Source organism: Salmo trutta, chromosome 34 (assembly GCF_901001165.1).
Source record: "Salmo trutta chromosome 34, fSalTru1.1, whole genome shotgun sequence".
NCBI lineage: Eukaryota > Metazoa > Chordata > Actinopteri > Salmoniformes > Salmonidae > Salmo > Salmo trutta.
This window is the reverse complement of record NC_042990.1, coordinates 21818339-21844162: the sequence shown is the minus strand read 5'-3', so window position 1 is coordinate 21844162 and position 25824 is coordinate 21818339. Positions and strand designations below refer to the sequence as shown.

General features: G+C 45.2%; 1 protein-coding gene across 6 annotated transcripts in view; it reads left to right on the top strand.

Moving 5' to 3' along the window:
• Nucleotides 1–25824, top strand: part of phf14 (PHD finger protein 14) — an 89093-nt gene that overhangs the window by 44137 nt on the left and 19132 nt on the right. For all 6 annotated transcript variants that reach the window (XM_029732220.1, XM_029732216.1, XM_029732221.1 and 3 more), the window contains one exon: nt 17878–17995. In XM_029732220.1, coding sequence (XP_029588080.1) covers nt 17878–17995 — 118 coding nt within the window. The remainder of the gene's footprint in view (nt 1–17877; nt 17996–25824) is intronic.

The following is a 25824-nucleotide window of genomic DNA, read 5'->3' as shown; positions in this document are numbered from 1 at the left end:
GTGTCTGGCACTAGACGGATAGGCAGCAGCAACAGAAAATAGTCAGAGAGACACTCTCAATGCTAGGCCCAGACCTGGATTCAATTTAGCTGGGTTTGATTGAGCTTGCCTGGCATATTGGACCAATAGAATAGTTCCAAAAGTGCAAACCCCGCCCATCTGGCACTCTAGGAAGGCTAGAGCAAACGCTGAAGTATTTCAAACATTTTCAATGGTATTTGAACCCAGGACTGGAGGAGAAGTACTCTGTGTTGGGCCCAGTAGAAAGACGGCCAGGCAGACAGACAGGCAGCTGTCTCACGTCGAGGTTGAGACTCAGAGAGATGGAATCAGCACAGCGTGGAGAACTGTAAGTGCCCCAATCCCTCATTCCTGCAGCCTTCTCTCAGCCCCTCTCAGCCCAGGGTCCACAGAGACACAGGGGGAGCAGGCCTTGGCAGAGGGATTGAGTGAGGAAGGGATGCTACAGCTGTGTTCCGACCATGGGGATGAGTGAATTTGAGACAGGCACTGGGTGATGGAGGGAGAGAGGGGAAGGATGGAGAGAAAGGAGGGAGGTTCTGGAAGAGCAGTAACCTTTGGGATGATGAGTGTGTTTCCCATTACTGTCCTGACACAGGATCCACTGAGATGATTTAATGGCGGCATTTTGTTTTTGCTGACTTCAGTCCTTTTTTTTTCTCTCTACTACCATTAAAAGAGAAGAGAAAAGGCATGCCAGGCTAGGGCTGAGCTGTGCTGCTGTGTGGGTAGAGAAGCCATGCAGCTCCAGTCTATTACTCCCCTGCTAGCCAGCCAGGCAGCTAGCTTCTTCCCTTCTCTTATCCCACTGATTCCGCCGCAGTGTGTGTGTCCGCTACGCTCACTTCCTGATTGCACTTTCTTCCTCCTCTTATCCTTCTCTCCTTTTTTATTCCCTTTTTCCTCTGCAGTGCAGTTGTACCCCCTCGGCCCCTCCCACCTCCCCACCTATGGCTCAGTGACTACACACTAAGATGAATCACCCAACCCCCAGAGGTGCCTTATATCCTAATTAGTGTGGGGTTTGCCCCAGCACACAGACAGATGTACACTGTTAAGGGGTGTGTGTGTGTCATAGACAATATCTTTCCTTCCTGTAACATAACATAAGGCCAAGGGGAGACAGCACATGGAGAGGCCCTCAGTGAGCAGGCTGGGGCCTTAGTTACGTCAGTCAGGGGCTAGAGGGGTCAGGCTCTACCTGGTGCTACTACTCAAGTCCACACACACACACACTCTCTGCCTGGCTCTGTATCTGTATGTCTGAGCTCGGCCCACTGAGGCCCCCTACTGGTGAACTAGGGGAACAGCTCCATACCTGTCTCACAGTTACATTCAGCATTTGCTTGTCTGCCTAGAGTGACAGCTGGGTGGGGTTTACACTATTCTATTGGTTACATTGCTCCAGGCAAAGTATTTGAACTAGGGCTGACCCCATTTAGTCGACTGGTTGATGTTTTTTTGGGGGGGGGGTCAACCGAGATTTATTTAGTTCGATTAAACAATGAATAGGCCTAAACAATTCCATTTCGGAAAGTGCATTCCCCAATGTGACTATTTTTAGTCTTTGCTGTAATAAAGGCTTTGCAAAAAAAAAACGCTTATAATATATTTTGTGTTGTTTACGTTGTTCCAAACGGTCAGAAAATTGATATTGTAATCTAACAGCACCTGTTTGGGACGCATAGGGCTAATATTCACGCAGCGCTTGTCCATTCCTTCTTTAAAAATGTTTTGTCACGTCCTCTGCATCCATTTTGCTGTCGCGTGTTACGGTGTTCAGAGTTTGTTATAACCAATTTATTGATGTGATTAGGATATGCTATAGGTCAGGCCCTATTGGTCACGTGCATTCAAAGCATACATGTGTCACGTAAAGAGAGCAAGGGTTGAGGGAATAGGGAAGGTTTTTCCTAAACTAATTAGGGATTTCAGTGACGTAACTTTTCGGTCAAAAATGGCTGTAATCATGTTGCAGCTGCAGCAGGGAGGACAGGGCTGTACACACTGTTATGTGGTGGTCACTGCAGCAGGGAGGACAGGGCTGTACACACTGTTATGTGGTGGTCACTGCAGCAGGGAGGACAGGGCTGTACACACTGTTATGTGGTGGTCACTGCAGCAGGGAGGACAGGGCTGTACACACTGTTATGTGGTGGTCACTGCAGCAGGGAGGAGAGGGCTGTACACACTGTTATGTGGTGGTCGCTGCAGCAGGGAGGACAGGGCTATACACACTGTTATGTGGTGGTCACTGCAGCAGGGAGGACAGGGCTATACACACTGTTATGTGGTGGTCACTGCAGCAGGGAGGACAGGGCTATACACACTGTTATGTGGTGGTCACTGCAGCAGGGAGGACAGGGCTATACACACTGTTATGTGGTGGTCACTGCAGCAGGGAGGACAGGGCTATACACACTGTTATGTGGTGGTCACTGCAGCAGGGAGGACAGGGCTGTACACACTGTTATGTGGTGGTCACTGCAGCAGGGAGGACAGGGCTATACACACTGTTATGTGGTGGTCACTGCAGCAGGGAGGACAGGGCTGTACACACTGTTATGTGGTGGTCACTGCAGCAGGGAGGACAGGGCTGTACACACTGTTATGTGGTGGTCACTGCAGCAGGGAGGACAGGGCTGTACACACTGTTATGTGGTGGTCACTGCAGCAGGGAGGAGAGGGCTGTACACACTGTTATGTGGTGGTCGCTGCAGCAGGGAGGACAGGGCTATACACACTGTTATGTGGTGGTCACTGCAGCAGGGAGGACAGGGCTATACACACTGTTATGTGGTGGTCACTGCAGCAGGGAGGACAGGGCTATACACACTGTTATGTGGTGGTCACTGCAGCAGGGAGGACAGGGCTATACACACTGTTATGTGGTGGTCACTGCAGCAGGGAGGACAGGGCTATACACACTGTTATGTGGTGGTCACTGCAGCAGGGAGGACAGGGCTATACACACTGTTATGTGGTGGTCACTGCAGCAGGGAGGACAGGGCTATACACACTGTTATGTGGTGGTCACTGCAGCAGGGAGGAGAGGGCTGTACACACTGTTATGTGGTGGTCACTGCAGCAGGGAGGAGAGGGCTATACACACTGTTATGTGGTGGTCACTGCAGCAGGGAGGACAGGGCTATACACACTGTTATGTGGTGGTCACTGCAGCAGGGAGGACAGAGCTATACACACTGTTATGTGGTGGTCACTGCAGCAGGGAGGACAGGGCTATACACACTGTTATGTGGTGGTCACTGCAGCAGGGAGGACAGGGCTATACACACTGTTATGTGGTGGTCACTGCAGCAGGGAGGACAGGGCTATACACACTGTTATGTGGTGGTCACTGCAGCAGGGAGGAGAGGGCTGTACACACTGTTATGTGGTGGTCACTGCAGCAGGGAGGAGAGGGCTGTACACACTGTTATGTGGTGGTCACTGCAGCAGGGAGGAGAGGGCTATACACACTTATGTGGTGGTCACTGCAGCAGGGAGGACAGGGCTATACACACTTATGTGGTGGTCACTGCAGCAGGGAGGACAGGGCTATACACACTGTTATGTGGTGGTCACTGCAGCAGGGAGGACAGGGCTATACACACTGTTATGTGGTGGTCACTGCAGCAGGGAGGACAGGGCTATACACACTGTTATGTGGTGGTCACTGCAGCAGGGAGGACAGGGCTATACACACTGTTATGTGGTGGTCACTGCAGCAGGGAGGACAGGGCTATACACACTGTTATGTGGTGGTCACTGCAGCAGGGAGGACAGGGCTATACACACTGTTATGTGGTGGTCACTGCAGCAGGGAGGACAGGGCTATACACACTGTTATGTGGTGGTCACTGCAGCAGGGAGGACAGGGCTATACACACTGTTATGTGGTGGTCACTGCAGCAGGGAGGACAGGGCTATACACACTGTTATGTGGTGGTCACTGCAGCAGGGAGGACAGGGCTATACACACTGTTATGTGGTGGTCACTGCAGCAGGGAGGACAGGGCTATACACACTGTTATGTGGTGGTCACTGCAGCAGGGAGGAGAGGGCTATACACACTGTTATGTGGTGGTCACTGCAGCAGGGAGGACAGGGCTATACACACTGTTATGTGGTGGTCACTGCAGCAGGGAGGACAGGGCTATACACACTGTTATGTGGTGGTCACTGCAGCAGGGAGGACAGGGCTATACACACTGTTATGTGGTGGTCACTGCAGCAGGGAGGACAGGGCTATACACACTGTTATGTGGTGGTCACTGCAGCAGGGAGGACAGAGCTATACACACTGTTATGTGGTGGTCACTGCAGCAGGGAGGACAGAGCTATACACACTTATGTGGTGGTCACTGCAGCAGGGAGGACAGAGCTATACACACTTATGTGGTGGTCACTGCAGCAGGGAGGACAGGGCTGTACACACTTATGTGGTGGTCACTGCAGCAGGGAGGACAGGGCTGTACACACTGTTATGTGGTGGTCACTGCAGCAGGGAGGACAGGGCTATACACACTGTTATGTGGTGGTCACTGCAGCAGGGAGGACAGGGCTATACACACTGTTATGTGGTGGTCACTGCAGCAGGGAGGACAGGGCTATACACCCTGTTATGTGGTGGTCACTGCTGCAGGGAGGACAGGGCTATACACACTGTTATGTGGTGATCACTGCAGCAGGGAGGACAGGGCTATACACACTGTTATGTGGTGGTCACTGCAGCAGGGAGGAGAGCGAGACAACGGGTGCGAGTAACACAAGTCTGAGCCAGGCGGCACAATCAAATCAATTGCGGTCGGACTCCCTCTAGTCATTTGTGTGTCTTAATTATTTCATCAAAAGGTTTGCTTAAAGCATCAGACAAGCTCAGTGCATATAGTGGATTTGATTAAAACACATCGGATGTGTCTATATATGGAAAAATACTCTGTAAAACATTTTGGTTAAACATCAATTGGTTGAAAGAACCAACAACTCTTGGTCGACCAGTATTTTATTTTGTCAGGGACAGCCCTAATTTGAACCAGGGTGTAGGCAGCTATGCTACAGTATCCTATGTTCTAGTACTATGCTACAGTATCCTATGTTCTAGTACTATGTTACAGTATCCTATGTTCTAGTACTATGCTATAGTATCCTATGTTCTAGTACTATGTTACAGTATCCTATGTTCTAGTACTATGTTAGTGTCCTGTGTTCTAGTACTATGCTATAGTATCCTATGTTCTAGTACTATGTTATAGTATCCTATGTTCTAGTACTATGTTAGTGTCCTATGTTCTAGTACTATGCTATAGTATCCTATGTTCTAGTACTATGCTATAGTATCCTATGTTCTAGTACTATGCTATAGTATCCTATGTTCTAGTACTATGCTATAGTATCCTATGTTCTAGTACTATGCTATAGTATCCTATGTTCTAGTACTATGCTATAGTATCCTATGTTCTAGTACTATGTTATAGTATCCTATGTTCTAGTACTATGCTACAGTATCCTATGTTCTAGTACTATGCTATAGTATCCTATGTTCTAGTACTATGCTATAGTATTCTATGTTCTAGTACTATGTTACAATATCCTATGTTCTAGTACTATGCTACAGTATCCTATGTTCTAGTACTATGCTACAGTATCCTATGTTCTAGTACTATGCTATAGTGTCCTATGTTCTAGTACTATGCTATAGTGTCCTATGTTCTAGTACTATGCTACAGTATCCTATGTTCTAGTACTATGCTACAGTATCCTATGTTCTAGTACTATGCTATAGTGTCCTATGTTCTAGTACTATGCTATAGTGTCCTATGTTCTAGTACTATGCTATAGTATCCTATGTTCTAGTACTATGCTACAGTATCCTATGTTCTAGTACTATGCTACAGTATCCTATGTTCTAGTACTATGCTACAGTATCCTATGTTCTAGTACTATGCTACAGTATCCTATGTTCTAGTACTATGCTACAGTATCCTATGTTCTAGTACTATGCTATCTTATCCTATGTTCTAGTACTATGCTATAGTATCCTATGTTCTAGTACTATGCTACAGTATCCTATGTTCTAGTACTATGCTACAGTATCCTATGTTCTAGTACTATGCTACAGTATCCTATGTTCTAGTACTATGCTATAGTATCCTATCTCCTTGTAGTGAGTGAGTTGTCCTAATGAGCTTGTAAATGCCGTGCAATGCTCTCGCTTTCTCTCTTTCTTTCTCTGTCTCTCCCCATTCATTACCTCCTCCTGCCCACCTTGTAAAACAATGCCTCTTTAATAATGTCTCAGTACCGTTCTACCGCCCGACACTAAATCAAAAAGTGGGAGGCTATTGGAGAATTCCCATAATCCGCTCCCTCCATTTCTATAGAGAAATTTCACAGAACTACTTTGTCACGGGGCGGGATGCGGGAGTCAATGGCTGAGTGCTTTGTGGCGTATTGATCTCCCGTCACGTGAACACCCTCCATGTAATTGCACTGCCCTCGTGTGATAAATTCACCACCGTTGTTTCGGACACTCCCAAGGCGCCACACCGCAAGGCCTGTGCTGGCCCGGGAAGAAGAGAGAGTTGGGAGGCCTGGGCTTCGACTGTTCCATAAATGGACGACTCTTTCTCTTTGCATGTGGTGCAACAAAGATGTTGTAAAGAAATCCCATATCAAAGGATCCCCGGCCCGGATTTGATGTGTCCATGGGGTTGTTTGTTGCCTGTTTGACATTCTTTTAACCAAAGGATGACTTTGTCAATGTGTTTGACAATAGTGATGGTTGTGATGATGACAATGTTGTTGATGATGATGATCATCTTGGAGTGTGTTATTCAAGGTCAACCGACGCCGCGTTGTTTTCCATTTAGTTAATCTACAAAGAGGCTGATCAAAGTACTGCATGAGGATTAATCCCCAAACAAGTAAACAACATTTATTTACCACTAACAAACATGTAGAAAATGTATCTTTTCTTCACTTGACTCATTGAAGTGTTTTTCATCTAATTTACACTACAGCCCGTTATGTTGCACTTTGGTTGTCCAGCAGCTGTACCACTAGTATCAAACCACTTGTATCAAACCACTGGTATCAAACCACTGGTATCAAACCACTGGTATCAAACCACTGGTATCAAACCACTGGTATCAAACCACTAGTATCAAACCACTAGTATCAAACCACTAGTATCAAACCACTAGTATCAAACCACTGTATCACTCTCCCCGGAGCAGAACCCCTCCGTGTATGTACTGTAAGTGTATTCCTTTTTTCTCAAATCATCTTATGACCTTGTATGTGTGTACATTTACGTATACTGTAGATTAAATACTTACATTTTGGATCCCAGCTCCAACCTTGTTATCTAATCCAATGGTATTACCTCAATTGAGGTAGGGTTTGCAGATGCTTAAAGCAGTAGTTCTGATGAAAAGTTGCCTTCAGTTTCATTCTGATCTCATTGTGATTAAACAACTCTAATTGCTCTGATTCCTTTTAATATCCAATTTATAACTCACTTGGCTTAAGTACCTCGGGAATCAATTGGATCTGACTCCCTCCCAATGTATCTATGGTAAAAAACTGCTGATTAAACGAAATGAACATTGATCTAGGCTACATCTTCACGCTAGCCCATGTACTGCCTTCTGGCTTAAACACACCCTTTTAACTTTAAACCCTATGAATCCTTTTTCTTACTTTGTTTCATATCTGTATAATCTCTAAAATGCCCTTTGATTACATTGAGTCGTGTGTGTGTGGGTGTGTGTGAGGCATCGGCTGTGATTGCCTGTAGGGGAGGAGGAACAAGGGAACAAGTCTAGGAGGACCCCTATAGAGGCCACACACTCCAGAGCACACCCTTTGAAGAGGGGAAATGTAATGTGAAGTTGTGAGACCTGTGATGAGAGCAGATCAAACCACGGCTAAGCCACCTGCTTGCCATCCCACTAAGAGAGAGACGGAGAGAGGGAGATGGGGAATGGGGAAAGGAAAAGAGAGAGAGGGTACAGGGGAGGATGTGGCAGAGAGGAGGGCCACTAAGAACTCGTCAGAGATTAAACAGCAGATGAAAGGGGATATTAGTCGCCCGCCGAGAGCAACATGTGTAGTAGACAAAACCAATCAATCGCCTACCTCATGCCCAATAAGATTACATCAATCAATAACTGCACGTTTGAGTGATTGGATTCTGTCTCCTTCCAGAGGAGGTTTGATGAGGGAGGGAGGGATGGAGAAGGGGGGGGGGGGGGGGGGGGCGAGTGAGCGTCTACATCTTCCCAATGATTAAAGCGGAGACAAATTGGTTTGATAACATCAAGGACCTTGCTGTGGCGGGGTCTATAAGGGCATTGTTCAGCGCTGATAGAGGTTGAGTGACCACGTACGGCGGACACAGTACGTGAAGAGGATGGTGGGGCTACTGCATCACCTAACTCTCAGACCAGCTAGCCAAGGACTGGCCTGCGCCACTGACAATGTATATAAGCTCAGTGAGGAAGAAGTGGAAAACAAGTGGTAGCATATACAATGAAGGAGAAGTGCGCCTAAAGCTGATCCTTGAGGGACACCATAGATAACTATTGTCATACAGTACCTGTTGTCATTGTCTTCAGAAAGTATTCACACCCCTTGACTTTTTCCACATTTTGTTGTGTTAGTCTGATTTTAAAATGGATGATATTTAGATTTTGTGTCACTGATCTACACACAATACTAAAAAATGTAAAGCTAAAATGTATTGTCAATAAGTATTCAACCCTTTTGTAAAATAAGTTCAGGAGTAAACATGTGCTTAACAAGTCACATAAGTTGCATGGACTCTGTGCAATAAGTGTTTTTTTTTATGACTACCCCATCTTTGTACCCCATACATACAATTATCTGTAAGGTCCTTCAGTCAAGCAGTACATTTCAAACACAGATTCAACCAGAAAGACCAGGGAGGTTTTCCAATGCCTCTCAAAGAAGGGCACCTATTGGTAGATGGGTAAAAATAACACTTTGGATGTTATATCAATACACCCAGTCACTACAAAGATACAGGCGTCCTTCTTAACTCCGTTACCAGAGAGAAAGGAAAACGCTCAGGGATTTCCATAAGGCCAATGGTGACTAAAACAGTTACAGAGTTGCCTCCCGAGTAGCGCAACGGTCACTAGAGCCTGGGGTTCGATCCCAGGCTGTGTCACAGCTGGCGGTGACCGGGAGTCCCATAGGGCGGCACATAATTGACCCAGCGTCGTCTGGTTTAGGGGAGGGTTTGGCCAGGGAGGCTTTCCTAGTCACATTGTGCTCTAGTGACTCCTTGTGGTGGGCCGGGTGCCTGCAAGCTGACTTCAGTCGTCAGTTGGACAGTGTTTCCTCCGACACATTAGTCCGGGTGGCTTCCGGGTTAAGTGAGCAGGTATTAAGAAGCAGCATGTCTTGGCGGGTCATGTTTGGGAGGACGCATGACTTGACCTTCACCTCTCCCGAGCCCGTTGGAGAGTTTCAGAGATGAGACAGGATCGTAACTACCAATGATATCATGAAATTGGGGAGAAGGGAGGAGTAAAATTTCCCCAAAATAAATAAACTGTTAGAGTTTTAACTGTTGTCATAGGAGAAAACTGAGGATGGATCAACAACATTGTAGTTACTCCACAATACTAACCTAATTGACAGAGTGAAAAGAAGGAAGCCTGTACATAATAGAAATATTCCAAAGCGTCCTGTTTGCGTCCTGTTTGCAACAAGGCACTAAAGTAATACTGCAAATACGGAAAACACAACACATCACTGAGTACAACTCTTCATATTTTCAAGCATGGTGGTGGCTGCATCATGTTATGGGTATGAGTTTCTTTTAGGATAAAAAGAAAAGGAATAGAGCTAAGTAGAGTCAAAATCCTAGAGGAAACTTGGTTCAGTCTGCTTTCCACCTGACACTAGGAGACATTCACCTTTCAGAAAGACAGTTACCTAAAACACTGCCAAATATACACTGGAGTTGCTTGTCAGACAAAATTGAATGTTCCTGTGTGGCCTAGTTAGTTTTGGCTTGAAAATCTATGGCAAGACATGAAAATATCTGTCTGGCAATGATCAAAAACCACCTTTACAGAGCTTGAAGAATTTAAAAGAATAATGGGCAATATTCTACAATCTAGGTTTGCAAAGCTCTTAGAGACTTACCCAGAAAGACTCACAGCTGTAATCACTGCCAAAGGTGATTCTAACATGTATTGACTCAGGGGGTTGAATACTTATCTAATCAAGATATATAACTGTTTTATTTTCCATTGATAAAAAATAAAAATAAACAATTTTCTTCCACTTTGATATTGGAGTATATTGTGTAAGTTGTTGACAACAAAAAAATGACGATTAAATCCACTTTAATCCCACTTTCTAACACAATAAAATGAGGAAAAAGTCAAGGGGTGTGAATACTTTCTGAAGGCACTTTCTAATGTACAAATTGTGAAAAGAACATAGAATGTTTGTGTTGTACAATGTTAAAGAAATACTCCTAAATATAAATGCATTTGATAAAAGATTCTGACTGAAATTGAAAGAAGTGGAAAACAGAAAGTGATCCAGAAGGACAGAAAGGAAATGTTTCTTCCTCTTGAACTTATTGCAAAATGCAGGACTCGTCATTTTGAATTTCAATGAACTAATAATCATCTACTCATCAACCAGCAGCCAGGCGGCTGGGTCAGCATCATGAGCAGTGCTTTAATTCAAAGATGCTCACCGAGATACACAACAAACAATACAATAGGTTCATTAAAACAGATGTAATGGCAAAATGTAGATTTCCACCTAAATATACATACCCAAAAGTAACTGCTATTCATGTGTGATTACATGTCAAAACGTGGTATATTTGGAACGGGGACATCTGGGAGATTATGAGGAAATGATCAGAAGATAGGAGTTACATAGTTCAGAATACACAAGGTCAAGCACACACAAAATAACTTTTTTTTAAATGTATTTTGAAATAGTCTTTCATTGACAAGCTAGAAGTGATGCCTAGAGTTGGAAACACATCATTTGGCTTCCACAATATGTGAACAATATCAGGGAAAAAATGTGATTGATGTACACTGCTCAAAAAAATAAAGGGAACACTTAAACAACACAATGTAACTCCAAGTCAATCACACTTCTGTGAAATCAAACTGTCCACTTAGGAAGCAACACTGATTGACAATACATTTCACATGCTGTTGTGCAAATGGAATAGACAACAGGTGGAAATTATAGGCAATTAGCAAGACACCCCCAATAAAGGAGTGGTTCTGCAGGTGGGGACCACAGACTACTTCTCAGATCCTATGATTCCTGGCTGATGTTTTGGTCACTTTTGAATGCTGGCGGTGCTTTCACTCTAGTGGTAGCATGAGACGGAGTCTACAACCCACACAAGTGGCTCAGGTAGTGCAGCTCATCCAGGATGGCACATCAATGCGAGCTGTGGCAAGAAGGTTTGCTGTGTCTGTCAGCGTAGTGTCCAGAGCATGGAGGCGCTACCAGGAGACAGGCCAGTACATCAGGAGACGTGGAGGAGGCCGTAGGAGGGCAACAACCCAGCAGCAGGACCGCTACCTCCGCCTTTGTGCAAGGAGGAGCAGGAGAAGCACTGCCAGAGCCCTGCAAAATGACCTCCAGCAGGCCACGTGTCTGTGTCTACAGGCCATGTGTTTGCTCAAACGGTCAGAAACAGACTCCATGAGGGTGGTATGAGGGCCCGACGTCCACAGGTGGGGGTTGTGCTTACAGCCCAACACCATGCAGGACGTTTGGCATTTGCCAGAGAACACCAAGATTGGCAAATTCGCCACTGGCGCCCTGTGCTCTTCACAGATGAAAGCAGGTTCACACTGAGCACGTGACAGAGTCTGGAGACGCCGTGGAGAACGTTCTGCTGCCTGCAACATCCTCCAGCATGACCGGTTTGGCGGTGGGTCAGTCATGGTGTGGGGTGGCATTTCTTTGGGGGGCCGCACAGCCCTCCATGTGCTCGCCAGAGGTAGCCTGACTGCCATTAGGTACCGAGATGAGATCCTCAGACCCCTTGTGAGACCATATGCTGGTGCGGTTGGTCCTGGGTTCCTCCTAATGCAAGACAATGCTAGACCTCATGTGGCTGGAGTGTGTCAGCAGTTCCTGCAAGAGGAAGGCATTGATGCTATGGACTGGCCCGCCCGTTCCCCAGACCTGAATCCAATTGAGCACATCTGGGACACCATGTCTCGCTCCATCCACCAACGCCACGTTGCACCACAGACTGTCCAGGAGTTGGCGGATGCTTTAGCCCAGGTCTAGGAGGAGGTCCCTCAGGAGACCATCCACCACCTCATCAGGAGCATGCCCAGGTGTTGTAGGGAGGTCATACAGGCACGTGGAGGCCACACACACAACTGAGCCTCATTTTGACTTGTTTTAAGGACATTACATCAAAGTTGGATCAGCCTGTAGTGTGGTTTTCCACTTTAATTTTGAGTGTGACTCCAAATCCAGACCTCCATGTGTTGATAAATATGATTTCCATTGATTATCTTTGTGTGATTTTGTTGTCAGCACATTCAACTATGTAAAGAAAAAAGTATTTAATAAGATTATTTCTTTCATTCAGATCTAGGATGTGTTGTTTAAGTGTTCCCTTTATTTTTTTGAGCAGTATATATATGTGAACCCCTCCAAAGTGGCATGTGACTGTAAATTAGATAATTACAGTGCTATTACATATTTTCAATCCCTAAATGCTATTTGTTCTCATAAAAACACAATTTCTACCATATCAACCTCACTCAAACATTGTGGTGATGTTTTGGGGTATCCAGGGTACATTCAAGTGTCCTTTCAACCTCTCCAAAGTGTCCAAATGTGGTAATTGCACTGTTTTTGCACACTTGATGCGCCTAAAAGTTATTGTTCACTATAAAAGCTACATTTCTACAACACCAACCTCTCTCAAACATTGTGGTGTCGGGGGATACGGGATATCCAAGTGCGCAAAGATATAGTCACTCGGTCTACATTCGATGTTGCCATTAAGTCATACATCATCAGATAACATTGACAACAGGCTAGATTTGTTCTTACCAACCTAAGGATGAATTTAATATCCTCCGTGTAGCTATAGCTCAAACACAGACCAAATTGAAGCTTACCTTGTAAGTTTGCTGTTTGGTGAAAACGTTATGTAAAATAAAAATGTTGACTGTCAGGGCTGGTGGTCAATAACGGTAGGTCACAGGCAGAAAAATAAGACATCCTCGTGATCCGTGGAGTCCCGGCTTTTGGTGTGTCTATACGTATTTCGTGTTTATTTCGTTTATGCTTTACAACGCTAATCAGAATGTAGATGGCAGCCATCTTGAAATGAGGTCATCGGCTCGGCCTGACCGTATACATTTGTATGGTAGTAAGTCACACCAAAGAATTTAAGGCACAGATCAAAAGCCATGATACTCAGCTTTCCGCACACACCCTGCTTTTGTAGATATGGGCTACCGTTCTCATACCAGATTGAATTGAAATGTGAAAAATCAAATAGTGTCCCCAAATATGGGGATGTTACATTTAAGAGGTTTTAAGGTCAAGTAATTAAAATAAGTAAACAGGGCTAAGTGTCGTGTGCACACACACACACAAATAAACACACTCGCCTAATAAAAGTTTTGGGAGGTGTTTAAAGTGTGTGTGTGTGTGTGTGTGTGCGCGTGCATGTCTCAGGCAGAGGAGTCTACCTCCTCCTCTCTTGGCCCTGTAGAGGAGATTCATGGTTAATCAATTGGTGATTGTGTGCCACAATAGGAGGATAACTCATTAGCGCCGCAGACACACTTGTGGTCATTTGTCTTCTTTTCACTGATGAGGCCAGAGGGTGCTTTAAATTCCCCCTTGTTTCCTAGACAGATATGCCTGCTCAGCCCATCTAGTGTGGGTGTGGTGTGTGTGTCTGCGTCCGTGTGTGTGTGTGGACCACCTGCCTCTGCAGGTTCCCTGCTGATGTGCACCAGCTGTTCGTCTCTGCTTCTACAACTTTAGTACGGTGTTTCCCAACCCTGGTCCTCCAGCACCCCCAACATTACACATTTTTATTGTAACCCTGGACACGCTCACCTGATTCATCTCGTCAACTAATCATCAAGCCCTCAATGAGGTGTTTTTGTCCAGGGCTACAACAAACATGTGTAATGTTGGGGGTGCTGGAGGACCAGCGTTGGGAAACACTGACTTAGTAAGATACAAATGGTCTATGAATTAAATTGTTACTCTGGTTTAGGGGCTGACACATAATATGCTGGGTCCTGGACTAAAAACATGGAATAAGTCCAGGAAACCAGCTCTTCATGTGCAAATAGAAGGAAGACATGTCATCCACACCCCATTCTCAACCCTAAAACTTCCCCTACTGCATATTCCCTATACCCAATCACCAGTCACACTCTCTCAGGGTTAATGCATGTGATGTTAATGTACTTAATTCCAGACGCTAAACTAAATGATTTATACTTCATTAGTTAAAGAGGATGATGAACTGAACGGACTTTAACACCCATTAGCTATTCCACTACCGATTGAATAGGTTTAATAGGATGTGAACAAAGCAGTGGTTACCGGGTTCCTCTGATGGTGTCCCCTTTAACTGCAGATCATGTAAGAGAGGCTGTCCTGTGCTGACAGTCTGCTGCCGACGGCAACACGTTTCTACATTGCCCTGTCACAGTGAATATATGGAGGAGATGGGGACAGAGGAGAGGCAATAGACCAATACAGACACAACTACTGTAGTATGTAAAATATGTGCCTGCCGTGGAATGAATTCACATTGATATATGGACACGGTTGTTTTAATGTTTAATACCTCAGGGTTATGAAATATAGATAACCTATTTTACTTGAGGTGAACACCATGGTAGCAAAAAGACATCCTCTGGCTACGCTTTCCGGGAAGCGGTGTTGGAGTTGGATGTTTTACGTTTTATCTTCTAGTCGTAATGTATTTTTTTATTTACTGTCTGTATCAGTGAAGGCACAGGGATTTTAGATGCCTTACCTTTTAGTTATCAGCGTTCATGGTATGGCTGCTGCGCTAGTATCTTATTGCTTGTACTATGACTTCCCACACAGGACAGTTGGTAGACTTTATTAATCGATACTTGCTTTTTGCACACTACAGCATGCAGTCTTTCAACAGGCGTTGCTTCTGTGCGTTATTGGCAGTATGACTTTTTTGTCATACTGTGTACATTCATATTCAGATATTCACATCAACGTGGGAAGGTTGCCTTCTCAATTTCCTTCTTGTTCGACTGCATGAAGCAGCATGAAGCAGCATGAAGCAGCATGAAGCAGCATGAAGCAGAATTCATTTGTAGGAGCGGTGACTGAACACCCATAGATTTCACAATAAACCCCTGCTCAGTATATTGACAGAGAATTGGAACAGATAGATTATGCTGGGAGGCTTAGTTCAGAACGATCCCCAGTGGTGGTTGATCCTGTGGGAATAGTGGGAATGGAAATGGCCTCGCCTGTCTGGAAGAGATAGGCCACTGTATGTGTTCAAGAAACACTGTGGCTCTGCTGTGGCGATATGTGTTGTGACAACAACACTTTCAACAGTCACCTACAGTCCTGTGTGACGGGGTCAAGGGGAGATGTCCATGTGGTTGGGTTACTTCCTCATTATTCTGGGAAGTAGACTAAGGCCTTTATTTATAATAGGTTCTTTAATTAGAATAGTGGTTCCTGGTAGTTGTTGCTGTGAAAAGGGCTCCTCTGACAGGAGGTGCTGGGTTCAACCCTCCGGAACTTCACCAGTTGTCATCACAACTTCACTGGGACTTAAATACACGTCTGGCTATGTTTCTATATGTTGTTGTTGTTACAGTCTCTCTATCCTAGACAAGTACAGTCATGTCTATTGGACTTTCACGTAGCCTAAATCATGCATAGATATCCATGAGACATTTGCATCCTATGTGGTTCACCTTCCCCAAGTCCCTCTCCCCTCCTCCCCCCTCCTCTCCTCTTCCCCTCCCGTAATAGAGATGAATACATTGATTAGGACATAATTAGTTGATCATGGACTGGAGGGAGAGAAGGATGGATGGACTGAAGGGCATTCAGGCTCAACCAATGGAATCTCATGAATGCTAAATTGAGTTTTAGTAGTCTCATTCTGTTTCTAACACTGAAAAACTCCCTCAGGTACACAGCCGCGCACACGCACACTCCTGCACACACCACACACACCATTTTGATGTGTGTGATAGTCGATATTCATATTTAGTTTTTTACTGCCTGTACTGTAAGGTTGCAAAACCCCGTTGCCCGACCCAAGGACACCATGATAGGACGGTTAACTGGCTCGAGTAATGATAAAGCTGTCTGGCTAGCCAAACTATACAAAAAGCTGTGCTCATAATATGACATGTGTAAGGTCAAGGGAAGGAGTAGTAACAGTGTGGTTAGATTTCATAATCATCTCATCTCTGACAACTACCTGCCCTGTCATCATCTGTCATTCTTTGTGTGTGTTTAGTTTATTAGGATCCCCATTAGATACTGCACATGCAGCAGCTACTCTTCCTGGAGTCCACACAAAACATACAAATACATGACAAAGTACAGAACGGTTATAGACAAGAACAACGTAAGATATTACATTCAATTCAAATAAGAGTTATATATTGGAAACAAAGAGAAAAAGAAAAATACTATACACACTATTCATATCTACATTAAAGTAGATCTTGAGGACTTTGCTTTTTGCTGACCTTGCTTTTTGCCTGTATCACCTCTGGTGGCAGAGCATTCCATGATGACATGGCTCTATACAGAACTGAGCGACACATTAAATCTGTTTTTGGTTTGGGTATACTGAAGAAACCCGTAGTGGCCTGTCTGGTGGGGTATGGGTGTTTGTTTGAAGTGTATGCAAATAGATTATACAAGAGGTTAGGCATTTTCAACACACAAATGTTTCTTTAGAAGAGAAGTAGTCAATTTCTCCTCGACCATGAAAGACTATGATGCATGTTGTTGATGTTAGTTCTGTCTGTGCGGTTAAAGGCATGCTGCTCTGTTTTCAGCCAGCTGCAGCTTTGCTAGGTCTTTATTTACTGCACCTGACTATATTACCAGACAGTAATCAAGATGGGAAATGATCAGTCTGAATATCTTGTACAGTTGTTTCTTGTGTGTAAAACAAAGCAGACATGCCCTTCCTCATCTTCACAACAATATGTCAATATGGCTTGACCATGATAACTGACCATCCAATGTTACTCCTAGGAGGTCAGCTGCTTCAACTTTTTCAATGGTCACACCCTTTACCCATATCTCCAGTAGAGGTTTAGGTCTACGAGAACGCTTTGAACCAAATGCAATGCTTTTGGTTTTAGAGGTATTTCCGACCAGTTTATTGTTAATTACCCATTCTGACACTGACCTTAACTCATTGCTAAGACTCTCAGTGAACTTACTGGCTGTAGGTGCTGATGTGTAGAGTGCGCAATCATCAGCGTACATAGTAATTTTAGCTTCTTGTAAGACAAGTGGCAAATCATTTGTAAAAATAGAAAAGAGCAGCGGCCCAAGGCAACTGCCCTGATGGACACCGCACTGCACATATCTGATGTTAAACAAGCTTCCATTGAAGAATACTATGAGTTCTAATGGAACTGTGTGTGTGTGTGTGTGTGTGTGTGTGTGTGTGTGTGTGTGTGTGTGTGTGTGTGTGTGTGTGTGTGTGTGTGTGTGTGTGTGTGTGTGTGTGTGTGTGTGTGTGTGTGTGTGTTCCACTGTATGTGACACCTGCCCCACCTCTCCTCTCTCCTGTAGGTGTGATGAGTGTTGTCTGTGCTACCACTTTGGCTGTCTGGACCCTCCCCTGAAGAAGTCTCCCAAGCAGACAGGATACGGCTGGATATGCCAGGAGTGTGACACTTCCTCCTCCAAGGTGTGTGTGTGTGTGTGGGCACAGACTGGTGGTGATGACGTCTTCTTTTGGCTTATTCTGACGCCATCACATTATTGAAGCAGCAGTTAAACAGCTGAATATTAACCTACAACACATCTTACAAGAAAATCTATAGTTATATGAGAATTAAGGATGGATGGGAGAGAAGCATGTGTTTGAAGTGGTAAGAGACTAGCGTTGACAACAGCCACGGCTTCGCTTAAATTCCCCGATCTGCTTCCCGGGCTGTGGTGTCTCTGTGAGCGACAGGGTGACGTTAGTATGACATGACAGCTCCAGCAGCTGCAGCAGAAGCACGCGTCTATGTGTCTTTTTACCTTGAAACCCAACCTGACAGCGAGCCAAAATGGCCGCTACCATCACCAGTGTCCTCATAGCTGCTACATTGTCATACATTTTCATTTGAAATGTCCCTAACTGGAAATGGCAAGTCCCACCAGAAGAGCTTTTTATTATTTTCCTCTGTTTGCATTTGAAATAATGTTTTTCTTATTGAATTACAGTGTAATCAAGGGTAGCGTGCGGCAGCTTGTGAACCTAATTAAGTTGATAAATGTAAAGCACATTTGAATTTGTCTGGGAAAGGTCAGCCTGTCCTATTGGCTCTATGTGCGTGGAAAATGGGGGTTAATTGATGTTGCAGAAGGAGGAAGAGAAAAATAAAAGCCTGAGGCATACTGAAAACGCTGCATGCTGGGAATGATACGTTAAATTACAGGCAAAATGAAAAGGTTAAAGCTCAGTTAAAATGTTAGATAGCAGAGTTAGTGGAGGGTTAAAATGTTTGCGGACTGTAAATGTAAAATGTTAGATAGTTGACTGGAGACTTGTGGTTGTTGTAAAGCGTGTTGCTATAGCGCTGTTGGGAAGGGTTCATGAAGATGCATCGGTGTACATGATCAACAACTATCCTTGGATTTCTGCAGCAACAGATTGAACTCTCGTAGTTTCTGCCCAACATTAAAGTCCTGTATGTTTGCATATTTATATTGTTCTCATAGCTGTCTTGTTCAACCAGTGGCATGCTGGTTCACAAGAGATAATACACATTCATATAACCCAAATAATTTTTACTAAGCATAGATCGAGATGAAGCTTATTTCCATACATAGAGCTGAACACTGATAATAAACAGCTTTGTTGAGAACATTAGTCACTATAATATACTGCTCTGTGTCTACTGCTCTGTCTGTGTCTACTGCTCTGTCTGTGTCTACTGCTCTGCCTGTGTCTACTGCTCTGCCTGTGTCTACTGCTCTGTCTGTGTCTACTGCTCTGTCTGTGTCTACTGCTCTATCTGTGTCTACTGCTCTGCCTGTGTCTACTGCTCTGCCTGTGTCTACTGCTCTGTCTGTGTCTACTGCTCTGTCTGTGTCTACTGCTCTGTCTGTGTCTACTGTTCTGTGTCTACTGCTCTGTCTGTGTCTACTGCTCTGCCTGTGTCTACTGCTCTGTGTCTGCTGCTCTGTCTGTGTCTACTGCTCTGCCTGTGTCTACTGCTCTGCCTGTGTCTACTGCTCTGTCTGTGTCTACTGCTCTGTGTCTGCTGCTCTGTCTGTGTCTACTGCTCTGCCTGTGTCTACTGCTCTGCCTGTGTCTACTGCTCTGCCTGTGTCTACTGCTCTGCCTGTGTCTACTGCTCTGTCTGTGTCTACTGCTCTGCCTGTGTCTACTGCTCTGTGTCTACTGCTCTGTGTCTACTGCTCTGCCTGTGTCTACTGCTCTGCCTGTGTCGACTGCTCTGCCTGTGTCGACTGCTCTGCCTGTGTCTACTGCTCTGCCTGTGTCTACAGCTCTGTCTGTGTCTACTGCTCTGTCTGTGTCTACTGCTTTGTGTCTACTGCTCTGTGTAAATAGTATTATTGAAAGGGGAGAAGACAGGCTCCTGCTGTTAGTGTGTGTGGAGTGTGTTGATCTGAACAGAGGCTGTGGGAGGACACACACTCACTGGAAGAAGCACACAAACACACACAAACACACACACACACACAAACACACACAATGGAAAGGAGATTTTCAAGGTTGGTAGGTGGGAGAGAAGGTAATGGAAAGGGAAGGGGGGGCACACAGGGATTAAACAAGTCTCTTATTAAAAGTGCTGCTGTTGGCAGCCTGCTGAGAGAGAGAGAGAGAGCAGAGAGTCCCCCAGAGACCCCCAGGACCAAACCCAATCCTCTTTAATCACCCCCGTGCAACACACACTGGAACAAACACAAACACATACACAACCAGGCAAACACACACTAGAATACTTGGCCTGCACACACTCAGAATCTCTTACATGAACATACTGTCACACACAGACACATCCATTTGATATAGACACACACACACACACACAGCGTGCACACACACACACACACACACACACACACACACACACACACACACACACACACACATCCATCTGATATAGACACACAGCGCACACACACACATACACACTTGCCCTCTCTCTCGTTACACACACTTCTAAAATCGTTTCATCCCCTCGGAGTATCTTGTCCCTGTGAAGATGCTCCCCTCTTTCCTCATCCTTCCCTCCCTCCCACCTCTCTCTACATCACTGTGTAAACCTGCCCCAAGGCAGACAACAGCAGGGTTGAGTTAGTAGAGGGGACTTTTACTCTGCTCCTCTTCAGCAGACAGTAGTGGAGTTAGTAGAGGAGACTTTTACTCTGCTCCTCTTCAGCAGACAGTAGTGGAGTTAGTAGAGGGGACTTTTACTCTGCTCCTCTTCAGCAGACAGTAGTGGAGATAGTAGAGGGGACTTTTACTCTGCTCCTCTTCAGCAGACAGTAGTGGAGATAGTAGAGGGGACTTTTACTCTGCTCCTCTTCAGCAGACAGTAGTGGAGTTAGTAGAGGGGACTTTTACTCTGCTCCTCTTCAGCAGACAGTAGTGGAGATAGTAGAGGGGACTTTTACTCTGCTCCTCTTCAGCAGACAGTAGTGGAGTTAGTAGAGGGGACTTTTACTCTGCTCCTCTTCAGCAGACAGTAGTGGAGTTAGTAGAGGGGACTTTTACTCTGCTCCTCTTCAGCAGACAGTAGTGGAGTTAGTAGAGGGGACTTTTACTCTGCTCCTCTTCAGCAGACAGTAGTGGAGTTAGTAGAGGGGACTTTTACTCTGCTCCTCTTCAGCAGACAGTAGTGGAGTTAGTAGAGGGGACTTTTACTCTGCTCCTCTTCAGCAGACAGTAGTGGAGTTAGTAGAGGGGACTTTTACTCTGCTCCTCTTCAGCAGACAGTAGTGGAGTTAGTAGAGGGGACTTTTACTCTGCTCCTCTTCAGCAGACAGTAGTGGAGTTAGTAGAGGGGACTTTTACTCTGCTCCTCTTCAGCAGACAGTAGTGGAGTTAGTAGAGGGGACTTTTACTCTGCTCCTCTTCAGCAGACAGTAGTGGAGTTAGTAGAGGGGACTTTTACTCTGCTCCTCTTCAGCAGACAGTAGTCGAGTTAGTAGAGGGGACTTTTACTCTGCTCCTCTTCAGCAGACAGTAGTGGAGTTAGTAGAGGGGACTTTTACTCTGCTCCTCTTCAGCAGACAGTAGTGGAGATAGTAGAGGGGACTTTTACTCTGCTCCTCTTCAGCAGACAGTAGTGGAGTTAGTAGAGGGGACTTTTACTCTGCTCCTCTTCAGCAGACAGTAGTGGAGTTAGTAGAGGGGACTTTTACTCTGCTCCTCTTCAGCAGACAGTAGTGGAGTTAGTAGAGGGGACTTTTACTCTGCTCCTCTTCAGCAGACAGTAGTGGAGTTAGTAGAGGGGACTTTTACTCTGCTCCTCTTCAGCAGACAGTAGTGGAGTTAGTAGAGGGGACTTTTACTCTGCTCCTCTTCAGCAGACAGTAGTGGAGTTAGTAGAGGGGACTTTTACTCTGCTCCTCTTCAGCAGACAGTAGTGGAGTTAGTAGAGGGGACTTTTTCTCTGCTCCTCTTCAGCAGACAGTAGTGGAGTTAGTGTTTGTCAAAACACTCCCAATCATTACGTACATTCAGCTTGTTTGTGCGAATACCACAATTTCCTATTTTTGATAAATGGTAGACAAACGGTTCGAAAAGCTTCCACTGTGTTTTAAGGTATTACATCAGTAATAGGTGGAAGTGAGTGTTGGAGATAATTTCCTCGACTTTGCACTCTGGGAGATGAGAGCCGTATTTAAGGAAAGTTCTTCTATAATATGGAGCTTGTAAATGCCAAGCCGTTGCTGCCTGCTGCGAAATCGCTTGTGCCTGTGGGATAGCAATGTTGCTTTAAATGCCAACTTTAAGTGCAACTGAATCGTACCTGACCGAACGTCTCAACAGTGATTTACCTGTGAGAGGAGAGGAACTAGTGGGTGTGGGTGGGTGGGTGGGTCACACAGAGCTGTGGCAGCCTGTTGGTCTGACCGTGGGGGTGGAAGACGTAGCTTGAGCTAGATGAACAGAACGTGCTGCAAAGTGGAAGAGGATTTGTATCCGTCCCAGCCCTGGCTGACTGGTAGCTGAATGGAAGGAACTTAGTTAAGGAAGAAAGAATGGAACAGAAGGAAAGATAGTTGGTAGGTAGGTTGGGAGCGAGGACACAGGTGCCAGCAAGTGTCAATTGGATGTAAGTTGAGGTAACACAATATTAAACTTGTTTAAGCTTGAAATAGTCAATGAACTTATTTGTTTTGCACAAATATTTGTGTTACAGTGCAGTGTGCCCTGTTCATGTCTTCACTGTCCTTTGAATAAAGCACACAGATATGCCTGTGAACCGTTTGTCTGATCCAAACATTGGGTTGAAGTAGTACAGTAGCTGGATTTCACTTGATGATGAGTTTGGTCCATGATGTTGTGGACCCCACATTTAGTCACCCTCTCTACCTTCCATCCATCCATCCTCCCTCTGTGTATCAGAGTGTTTCTCTCTCTCTCTAAAGGTCACAGTAAATACGATTCTGCCTCGGAGCTCTTGATTAATACTGAAATCTCTCTCCAAGGATGATTTGTCTGTTTCTATTATAAGATGGTATGCATTATGAATCGTCTTTCCCCGCGTCGCCATCGCTTTACGGTTGTATGTAGGAATGCAGTCGTTGGTGTCAGCAGTCGCACACGTGTGTGTGTGTGTGTGTGTGTGTGTGTGTGTGTGTGTGTGTGTGTGTGTGTGTGTGTGCGAGCAGGGTAATAAAAGGACAGGGTAATAAAAGTCTTTATTAGACAGCCAGGAGTTCATTAAAGAGGCTCTGTTTCTCCCTGCCTGCCTGGCTTAGATAAACCTGTGGCCTGACCAAGGCCACATCCCTGCCTCCCCCGTCACTCCAGGTCCTGGCCCAATAGATCCCAGTAATAAACTGACAGTCTTACCGTAACATACAGATGGCCTTTAATTCCAGAGCCCGTTACTCGGCAGCCGCGGTGCCGAGAGGGGCTTGTTTAAAGCTTTATTTCCACCCTGCATCGTGGCCGCATCTCTACCGGCCTGCCTGCCTGCTCTCTATCTAGACGCCTCTGTAATGTATTGGGCCTGGAGATGTGGAGAGGAGAGGGGGTTGAGGGCTTTGAAATGCCAGCAGCTTCAAGTTGCCCAGGCAGCAGTTAAAGCATTTGAAACGCTCTGCAGCGGATGGACGGAGGGTTAGTGTGTGGGCAGAGCTTCTTTAGATACACTTGGGACTTTTCTTGTCATCAAAAGACTTCTAACTGTCCATGAAAGAGTGATGATTTTGTTTTGTTTTTTTACCAAGAAATGACCAAGTTCAAAATGGCATTTCTTTGTAGCGTGACCTTGAAGTTCAACACTTGTGTGTTTAAAGTAGTCAACGTTGGTGGTTTTGTGTGCGTGCGTTACTGTGTTTGTGTTTCATGTGATGGTATGAGCCGTTAATGAGTCAGACCTACTCTAGTGTTTTGTCCTTGTTAACTGGGGTTTACAGTTAAAGCGCTTTTTGATTCAGTTTCTCAGGAATTCTAAATGGCGCCCTATTCTCTATGTGGGCCCTGGTCGAACAGATTCATCTGTAGAGAATAGGGTACCATTTGGGATGCACACTAAGTGTTTTGTAATTGTTTATAGGGTTGCAGTTAATGTGCGTTTGGATGTTGTTTTGATGTCCTACCCGATTCGGGGGACGATTACCTTTTACACGCAGCGCCATCAATCAGGAGGCTTTGCGCTTGACCTGTGAAGGTAGCTAATTAAGTTAGCCTAATTAACTTAATGACTTGTCACACTCCACTGGCTTTACTAGAGGAGAGGAAATTGAAAGAAAAATAGGAATCATTACTCATCGGATGGAATGACATTTATAACGCTCACGTCTGATATGAGAGATTGGGGAGACAGTGTTTCACCAACTAACATCAGATCAGGTTTTAGCTCCGAAAAATAAAAACATTTCAGTTAGTATTGTACTGATTTTTCTATTGACAATCCTTTCCCACTCAGTTTGAATTTCAACCTGTTAGTTTGGTCCAGCACAGTTTAAAGCAAGAAGCCCTGTACTACTGCGTGATCCCTACACTATTCAATATTCCCTCCATAAGGACACCTGCATGCCTTAAAGACTGACCAGATCAATAACAAGCAACTCGTTCTCAATCCAACCAAAGCATGATGAACTCATAAACGGATGTTGTATTTCACATGCGGCCCAAGTTTAACCACAGTTTAGTGTGATTTAAAGGCTAGAGGGGACGGCTGAACTCGACCGTGGGGACTGCCGTAACAGCGGTCCGCAGCCCAGGGTGGCCGAGTAGGCTGGGAGAGAGGCTGAACTGAAGACGGAGGGAAAATCAATGACCAGACGTCACCTCCATCACTTTAACTAAGCCGCCACGGGCCCCCGGCTGCCCCTCTCAGTGGCCAATTTGCAGAAAGTAAACAGCATTGTGTGATCTGTGATTGCTGCTCTGCTGGGGTCCCCTGTGACCACCGCCATAGGAGCATTACTCAGGAGCCAAGTTTAATAACCCTGTTACATGGTGGCCACTTCACTACTGGGACCCCTACAGTACAATACCTGCTGTATGGCCATGAATTAATAGACTCTCAGACTGGAGCAGACCATGAAGATGTGATGAAAATGGGACTACGCCACCACTCCCTGAAATGTGCTGAGGCGGCATATTAACCCTGTTACATGGTGGCAACTCAGGACCAGCTCCACTACATACTGGATGCATACTCAGCTCCCAGGACCAGCTCCACTAAATACTAGATGTACAGTGGGGGGGAAAGTATTTGATCCCCTGCTGATTTTGTACATTTGCCCACTGACAAAGAAATGATCAGTATATAACTTTAATGGTAGGTTTATTTGAACAGTGAGAGACAGAATAACAACAAAAATATCCAGAAAAACGCATGTCAGAAATGTTATAAATTGATTTGCATTTTAATGAGGGAAATAAGTATTTGACCCTCTCTCAATCAGAAAGATTTCTGGCTCCCAGGTGTCTTTTATACAGGTAACGAGCTGAGATTAGGAGCACACTCTTAAAGGGAGTGTGTAAAAAAGACACCTGTCCACAGAAGCAATCAATCAGATTCCAAACTCTCCACCATGGCCAAGACCAAAGAGCTCTCCAAGGATGTCAGGGACAACATTGTAGACCTACACAAGGCTGGAATGGGTTACAAGACCACTGCCAAGCAGCTTGGTGAGAAGGTGACAACATTTGGTGCGATTATTCGCAAATGGAAGAAACACAAAAGAACTGTCAATCTCCCTCGACCTGGGGCTCCATGCAAGATCTCACCTCGTGGAGTTGCAATGATCATGAGAACGGTGAGGAATCAGCCCAGAACTACACGGGAGGATCTTGTCAATGATCTC